General features: G+C 35.1%; 1 protein-coding gene across 1 annotated transcript; it reads right to left on the reverse strand.

Annotated features, from left to right (window-relative positions):
• Positions 1–8384: 8384 nt before the first annotated feature.
• LOC140885011 (PRA1 family protein F2-like) lies at positions 8385–9013 on the reverse strand. Its single transcript, XM_073291926.1, has one exon. It carries the CDS (start codon positions 8986–8988, stop codon positions 8461–8463), a length of 528 nt encoding a protein of 175 aa, XP_073148027.1. The 5' UTR covers positions 8989–9013; the 3' UTR covers positions 8385–8460.
• Positions 9014–9367: the final 354 nt, after the last annotated feature.

The raw sequence follows: 9367 nt of genomic DNA on the forward strand, positions 1-9367 counted from the left end.
CATCTACAAAAATACCTCATGATGAGACTAAATCCCAAGAATACTTTTGCATGCTCTGATACCATAAATGTAGTGACCCTTACCTGGATCACCTACTAAACAGAACTTAGGCATGCAATTAACTTAATTAAACAGATATCAGAATAAACTTGCGGAAACCATAAACAAATACAATCCCAAGGAAAGGAATCTGTAATTTATCCAAATATTATACAACCAAATCGAATAGCTGTATCATCCCAAAACAACAGAAATAAAACCTAGACGAAGCTCCAGCTGGCCAACCACTGCCTAGCCCCTCTTGGATCCACCCGCCTCGTCCAATCGCAAACCTGCCCCATGGAATAGGGTGTCCAAAAACACAGAGTACGAGACGTGAGCATAAAATGCTCAGTACGAGAGTATGAGTATGCATGCATGCAAAGTGAACTCCCTATAAACTCGAGATCAAGGATCAGATAACAGAGACAGACCGGGCCCTGGTATGTTGCACGCTGTGCCGTCGCTTCAGGAGGTGGCTCCCATACCATAATACCAGTGGATATGCCGGACCCAAATCGATGGAAGTTCAACCACTAACAGGATAGGGAAAAACCCTACTAACAGACATCTCGAAGGAGATAGCTCAGTATGCAAATGAATGCAGCATAAATCAATGACATATAAACCATGCAGTCACATAATACATGCATACTCAGTTAGGATATCTCAAACAGTACTTTCGTACCTCAAATACTAGGCAAGTGCTATCAGCCCTAGGTCCACGCCTATAATCCGTGCTACACTGCCAAATGATACTACTATCATTATAGCGCTCTAAAAGCCTTAACTAAGCTAAAGCATACTCCTAAATATTTTTAGGAAGCAAAAGCTATACCTTCGTTCGTCGTTAGCCCTTTGCTGTCGAGTGCCTCAAAACTAGGCCACAGCTCCGCTACGATGCCTGGATCGCTATGCCACTTCTGGATTCCCGACGGAACGCCTAGAATTCCCTAGATCTGAGTTAGAAGGCTAAGGAATTGAGAGAGAAGAGAGGAATTGGTGCACTCAAATGTGAGCTCGGCACCCCCTATTTATAGACGGAGTTCGGATTGTCCGAACTGGACTTCGGGTCGTCCGAACACGTTCGGGTCGTCCGAACTGGGCTTCGGGTCTTCCGAACCCGATATTACATCATTGCTTACATCAGCATGATGACGTCATCCATGACGAATGTCGGCAGCACGTTCGGAGCGTCCGAACCACTCTTCGGATCGTCCGAACCCTGACTTCGGACCGTCCGAATCTTGACTTCGGAGCCTCAGAACTCGATAACCCTCAAACCATTTTCAAGTGTTCTGAATCCAATTCCGGACTCCGTTAACCCATTAAGAGTTCCCTTAATCATGTTTACTCTTAACTAGTAGGATTAATGAATTGATTAACACTTAATCACTGATTTCGGGTACAGGCTACTACACACAGCCACACTTCAGCCTTTGTCCATCCCCATGCACAGCCATTCCCGACCAAACCCCTCTTGAACCCTGACCCTAAGACCCTAGATCGATCCTTAAACCATTTGTAAGCCCATCGAACAACACTTGGATCAGAAAATTGCAAGAACATGTCAACATGTCATAAAAACGTGAATACCTTGCATGAACATAAAAATTTTCATTCTAAAACCACATACACATGCAACATCAGATATTTTATGCATAAATTAGTGTATTATGATTCAAATGGTGAGCAAGAAGGGATTTAGAACGTTCCTTTGCATTAAATATTCTCTAATATATGTTACCATTGCGTTGATTGATCTCCGGGACGAACGAGACGTCAAAGCCTTGCTTTTTATTCAAGGAAAACGTGTTGTGTGTGTTTGAAGGGAGAAGAGGCATTTAAAATCTGATGGAGGCGGCTGAATGGTGTTTAACGTGATGAAGGGGAAAGAATGGGGTGAAATCTTGTTATATATTTGTGTATATAATGGGTTGGGTTTAATTAAATTAATATGCCAAGTTAAACACTTTTAAGCCCACTAATAATCAGATAAAAACTTAGTAATTTTCGTAATATAAGTTTATGGGCTTTTGAAAGCCTTTTAAAAGCCCCTAAAATGGATTATTTAGTGAAAATTGGGCTTCTATAAGTAAAATCTTAAAATAATAAATTTTGGCTCTTGAAATCCTTAGTCAAAATTTTAGATTAAAAATCTCCATCTCGTTCGTACAGGGTCCCGTTTACGTGATCGAAAAATGACCTTTCTCAAATAAATTCATAAATTTTACAATGATGGGTTAGGTGCTATAATAAAATTTAAAACATGCATATAAATCACATAATTCACATAATAGCACATAAAAATCATTTAACCCATTTTTTTCTTTATTTTTAAATCATTTCACAACGTTCGGACGGTCTGATCACTGCATGATATCCACGTCTCATGCATGCAAGTTAGGACGGTCCGATCCTTCTTCGGATCATCCGATCTCTTACGTTCGATACACCTGTAGAATTTCTTTTGACATCTGTCCTGGGAGAGTTCGGACCATCCGATCCCAAGATCGGATCGTCCGATCTCACCAACCTCCGAACCCAAAACGTGCCTCCGAAGTCCATTGGGTTCGGATCCTCCGAACTTCCCGAGCCCAAATAAGCCCATTAAGCCTTTCCAGGAATTCTGGACCCCATTTCCTTGGTTCCATTTATCGTATTCAAATCCCTTAATCATATCTAAATATGATTATCAATTTAATCTTATAAAATGGAACTGTGCTATTACAATATTGACGAGCATGGATAACCAATTTGCAATGTCAGCCTCCCCTTATGCATTTTCTCCGCAACAACCACCTGTCATTCTTTCGAATGAATCGAGTACATATGCATATAAGGAACCCGTAACACCATCCTCGATTCTAGGTGCTCAATTTCCTTCCTTTTCAAAAAATAGGACTATAAAACATTGTTCTCGATAAACATATGAGATGGATGGGACATGAGCACCTTGGTCAGTTGACAAAGAAAAGCTCATTGAAAGGTCATGAGTCACTATTAGCACTGACCCAGTCATCGGTAATTACCAGAAGGATCTAGCTTTTTGGAAACGAATTACAAATTACTACAACAAACATCGCCCTACTAGATCTAAGGAGAGATTTTGGAAGAAAGTAAAATCATATTTCTATTTATTTCATCCTATGGTAAATGAGTTTTCATGTATATAATATACAATAATTTATACAATCATCGTCCGAGTGGATGGAGCGATGAGGACGCATTGTTGGTGTATATAAGAAAGAACAATGTAGAAACAACAAGAAATCTGAAAATACGAGAAGGTGAAATAATGAATTAAGATCAAATGATGAAACTATTACAAGATATTTTTCCATTCAAATAAATTTCATAGTTAGTTATAGATGAAATCATCCAACCAAAAACACGTAATGGTTCAACTAAAACTCTCACGTATATTTCTTTCAAAAACAAAAGCTCTCACGTATATTAATATCTCTTATAGTACTTGTCAAAGCTCATGAAATATGGAATACAACTCATAACAGCAAGACTTTCAAGCATGAACATGTGTGGAGAGTTCTTAGAGAGTGTGAGAAATATGCTCCACAATATCATCATGCTAATAAGAAGGCTCGGACCTCTGAGTCAGGGTGGGTATGCAACCTAATAAAATTCGAATACGAGCGTTGACGTAGATGAATGTGAAGTCCGTATTCGTTCCATGGGAAAGAAAGCTATAAAGAGGAAGGGAAAATTGAAAGCTATAAATGTAGAAAAATGGGAAAAGAGAATGGATCATAGGTAGTAAAAGATGGAATAACGTCACATGCAGAGAATGAAACTTCAAAAAAACGAGGTGGCGACACGGGATGCTGAGGCCAATCACAAGGATTATGAAATCATTTTGAAAGATACTAGTGATATGACACCAGAACAGCTGAACATACATATCAAAATATGCACAAAGCTTGACATAGAGCATAGAGTAGATGTATTTTAGTTCTTTCTTAATATTGGTTGTAATTTCGGTATGTATTATAATTATATACTAAAGCATTATGTGGTTGAAATTTTAATTATTAATTAATGTTGAATTTTGAACTATCTTTTATTTAATATTCTTAATTATTTGTAATAAATAAAGATATATATAAATTTCAGTTAATAAAAATTATAATTATTTTTTATGAATTAAATTTATTGAATATTAATAAAAATTATATTTATTTTCTTTATTAATAAATAATATTTTTATTAATAAAATTAAAATATTTAACGTTAATTTCTTTCTTTTTCTAGTTGTTATTTTATTCATAAATTATGTAAAAAATGAGAAATTATGGGCTAGTTTGAATACAGAATTCGTAGCTTAAAAAAAACCTAAATAAGCTCATATTTTTTAAAGTGTTTTATTTTTTTTTAAAAAAAGGCTGAAGTAGTTTTGGCATTTGGATAAATGTAAAAAAATATTTTTATTTAAATTTTTTAATAAAAGTAGAAGTAGAAGCAAAAAAATCAGAAATTATAGCTTTTAAAAAAGTTTTTTTTAACCAATCACTTCATTTTTTAAGAAAATTATTTTTTTAAAAAAAATTTCTTTTGAATTGGCTTTTGTAACCAAAGACACGCTATGTATTCCTTCTTTTAAAATATATAAATTTTCAGTGACAAAAATCTAAATAATTTTTAATTAAAATTGATAGTTGAGATATTTGAATTGAACGTGAAGTTCACACTAAAGTTGTTTGGATTTTTTGTTATAGAGATAATTAGATAAGGTTTTTTGTTTTTAATGTGATAAGGTGAAAAGAACTAGGAGTGGAATAGGGTCGGGACCGTCCCGTAACCCTCCTATCCAACTCCCGTCCCGAAAAAAATTGGGAAATTTTTTATCTCCCGATCCCGTATCCGACACATGTCGGGACCCGAATATTAGGTTCGGGATCCCGTCAGGTAGGGAGAGGAAATCCCAAATTTTTTTTTTCAAATTCAAGATTTCGTTATGAACAAAAAAATTGTGACTATTTTATAAAAAAATTCTATTTAAAAACTTATATTTGTTTGATTTGGATGACTCAAGAAGCTGATTTAATAATATATATTATCGTTTTATAATTATAACAATATCTTTATTATATCTTTTAAGATTCTAGTTGTTATCTCCAACTCCAACTAGTAGAATATTTTTTTTCTAGAACTCTAGTTTCATTAGGACTCTATATTAATTATGTTATATAAATAGATGACAGGTTGCATAATAAAAATATATTCTTTGACTTTCTCTACTAGTTTCACGTTATTTTCTTCCTTTCTTCTCCAAAATATCCAACAAATTGGTATCAGAGCCACGTTCTTGAGAGATCTGTGAGATATCAAAATTTTCATAATGAATTCATAACATTTTTTCACCACAATTCCACCTCTAGTATTTGATGGAACAAATTATCAAATATGGAATGTTAGAATGGAAGCATATCTAGATGCCAATGATTTATGGGAAGCCGTTGAACAAGAATATGAAGTTTCAGATCTGCCTGACAACCCAACAATAGCACAAATCAAAAATCAAAAGGTGAAAAAACAAAGAAAATCAAAAGCAAAAGCCATCTTGTTCACGACAGTCTCTTCATCTGTTTTTACCAGAATCATGATACTGAAAACAACCAAGAAAATCTGGGATTTTTTGAAGAAATAATATAAAGGAAGCGAAAGGATCAAAGGGATGCAAGTGTTGAATTTGATTCGAGAATTTGAGATGCAAAGGATGAAGGAATCAGAAACGATCAAGGAATATTCTGACAAACTTCTAAGTATTGTCAATAAAATCAAACTTCCCGGCATAGATTTTCATGATTCTAGAATTGTTCAAAAGATTCTAGTTACAATTCCAAAAAAGTTTGAAGCCACAAAAAAATTCGAAAGATATGTCAAGTATTACTTTGCCAGAATTTTTGAATGCACTGCAGGCACAAGAACAAAGAAAAATTATGAGGAAAGATTCAGTTTCAGAGGGTGCGTTCTGAGCCAAATCATATAACAATTCTCTTGGTGAGAACAAAAAAAATTATGGCAACAATCAAGTCTTTCCACCTTGTCCCAACTGCAAAAAAATCAAGCATCCACAAATTAAGTTTTGGTAGAGTCTAGAAGCAAGATGTCACAAGTATGGCCAGTTAGGGTACGTGGAGAGGATATGCAAGACTCAACAAGGGGAAGCAAAAGTTATTGAAGATCAACCTCATGAGGAGGAATTGTTTGTCGCATCATGTTTTGCCATGAATAACTCCCAAAAAAAATTTTGATCGACGGTGGTTGTACAAACCACATGACTTATAATCGAGATCTTTTCAAAGAACTTAACAAGACTGACGTTTCTAAACTTGGGATTGAAAACGAACAATACATTGAAGTAAAAGGCAAAAGAACAATAACAATTGAAGAGCACTCAGGTTTGAAATTAATTTATGATGTTATATGTTCCTGAACTTTATCGAAATCTTTTGAGTGTTACTTAGTTACTAGAAAAATGATATAAGGTATTGTTTGAAGACAAAAGTTGTGTGATAAAAGATGCAAAATGCATTGAGATGTTTAAAGTCCAAATGCAAGGGAAGAGTTTTGTCTTAGATTTAATGGAGGAATATGTTGATACACCTTTCATTAAAAAAAACAATTTGGTGAAAAGTTCAATAATTCACATGAAGGAGAAGCTCCCCAAACGACGCAACTTTTACAACGAAACAAGGTTTGAAGGCCTAAACAGAAGCAACACAAATATAAGAAGACGAAATAAAGGATCATACACTCATCGACAAAATGGTATGATGGAGGAGACAATGCATGACGCTAGTGAAACTCATCTTCAAGGAGAAAAAAGAATTTCTAGATATGTCAAGGACACAAATTATTTGTGAACGACCAGAATAAACCTCTTGACATCATCAATATTTGGTGCACAAATAAAACCAAGCGTATGAGTTCTTTAATGGCTTCAACATTGGAAAAATGATGAATCATGCAGCTTCTGAGACAGGAGTGTTGATTTGGATGACTCAAGAAGCTGATTTAAATATATCTATTATCGTTTTATAATTATAACAATATATTTATTAAATGTTTAGGATTCTAGTTGTTATCTCCAAATAGTAGAATATTTTTCCTAGAACTTTAGTTTCATTAGGACTCTATATTAATTATATTATATAAATAGATGATAGGTTGCATAATAAAAATATATTCTTTGGCTTTCTCTACTTGTTTCACGTTATTTTCTTCTTTTCTTTTCAAAATATCCAACAATATTTCTAAATAAAAAATAAATATTCAATTTAAAACATATAATATTAAAATATTCCGAATATATTTCGGATAATGCTTCAAGGTTTTGGTAATAAAAAGAAGTGCATCGGGTAATTATTAATAAAATATTCGGATACAATTAGTAAATAAATTTTGTAAAATAGATATTCAGATTGATCTTTTGTTCTACATATTTGTTCTAATTATATAATTATAAATATTAATTAATTAAATTATTAATTTATTTTTAAAAAAATACACAATAATAAAATGTCATTTCGTGACTTCACGATTCGATCGTTCCAACAATAAAAATTATGCGAATTAAATCCACAATTAATTGTTTACATGAGTTTAAACATTATAATATTAGCTCCATATATTAATAAAATTATTAATAAAATATATTATTATATTATTTTGAGACGGGTCAAGAATATCGTCGGGATAAGATTTTTTTCTCGATCTCTCTCCCGATATTAATCGGGACGATTCCCGCTGCTTGCGGACAGTTCCTAATTCATTTAGGTAGATTTAGTAGTTTATTTGTAATAATTTCTTTGCTTGAGATAAATAAGTGTCGAGTTCTTGCTCTAATTCCGTCGGTTGTGCGGGTAGTTTCTTTATATCATTGTACTCTGATTCTAGATTGTAGTTGTACTCTAAAAAAAAGTTTTTATTGTTGTTGCTCTTAGTGATAACATTTGGAAAAATGGTATATATAAAAAAATTTATTTACACAGGATTTACGTGAAGCTTCAAAATTATTCCAATAAAATTAACAAATGAACTTTATTTGTATGCTGGAAATAATTTTGTGATTTTAAAATTAAAATATAGAATACGTTATAACATGACACTGATATTTTTGAAAACAAAAGATATACTCATTTTTACCCGAGGATATTGTCACATTTAAACCGAGACATGATCTCATGCTTGGGATCTTTGTTCTTGATAAACTATCAGAAATTTTTCAAAAAATTTATCTAGTATTTGGATTGTTCATGTAACCATCCAAGACGTTATCTTAAATTAATTAAAGAAGTTGAATTAAAAAAAAAAAAAAAAAGATGAGTCAGCAACAAGCAAATACATAAATTGATGACATGGCAGAGGATACAAAAATAGATATTATGGAAGTTTTTGAAATCAGGCAGAAGACCTCAACAAGCCTCCGGCGGCCTCGTCGAACACCAAATCATCCGTCTTCATCACGGCGGCGTGAATGACCACCACCGCCACTCCTACCACCAATGCCAATAGTACGTTCGCCACAGCGCCGGTCAGCAGTAGAACCACCACCGTCACCACCGACAGCACGATCAGAGTCACGCGATCGGTGATCGTACGGCCGAAAATCACCAGCGGCTCGTGGCGGAGGAAGTAGAGGACTAACCAGGCCGCCATCATCACGATGAACACGATGAGAGAGACCGGGTGCCAGAGGAGGCTGAGGAAGAGGATTAGCAGAATCAGGATCACGTAGTTCATGGTGAAGTAGGCGGCGTTGGTTTTCACCCGCTCCACCGCGTCGGAGAAGGAGGACGGGAGGTTGAGAGAGCGGAAATCGAACATCTCTCGCCATGGGCGGCGAGTGGCGAGGCCGGATTTGATGCGTTCCTTGGCTCGGGAGATGTATTCGAGCCTGGCGGCGGGGATTGTGCCGTAGTTCGTCATTTCCGCCGGCGGTGGGTGTGGTGTGTTTGGGAAATGTGAGAGGACTACTCTTGTAAAGAAGACCAAAGGGGGATTTGAAATTGAGGCAATGGGAGAATTACTGTGGTGCGACGCGGTTCATTAGACCAATTTCCAGATCAACTTTACAATTACTCTGTTCTAAGCGGAAAATTTCAACCTGACCCATGGGTATTACCCCATGAGGTGTATGTATTTTATTTGTTCAAATTATATGGGCCCCATATAATTTAGTGGCACTCACATGATTTGAACCAACCAGTGATTGCCACCTACCCCATTGGACCATAGGTAGGATCTAACCTACCGTTCTACGCGCATTATATTGTATTTGTGGTCCCACATTACATGAGAAGAAGCA

This window comes from Henckelia pumila, chromosome 2 (assembly GCF_033568475.1).
Source record: "Henckelia pumila isolate YLH828 chromosome 2, ASM3356847v2, whole genome shotgun sequence".
NCBI lineage: Eukaryota > Viridiplantae > Streptophyta > Magnoliopsida > Lamiales > Gesneriaceae > Henckelia > Henckelia pumila.

Coding starts and splice junctions, on each gene's coding strand:
- LOC140885011 (XM_073291926.1), bottom strand. CDS start 8,988: ATGACGAACTACGGCACAATCCCCGCCGCCAGGCTCGAATACATCTCC.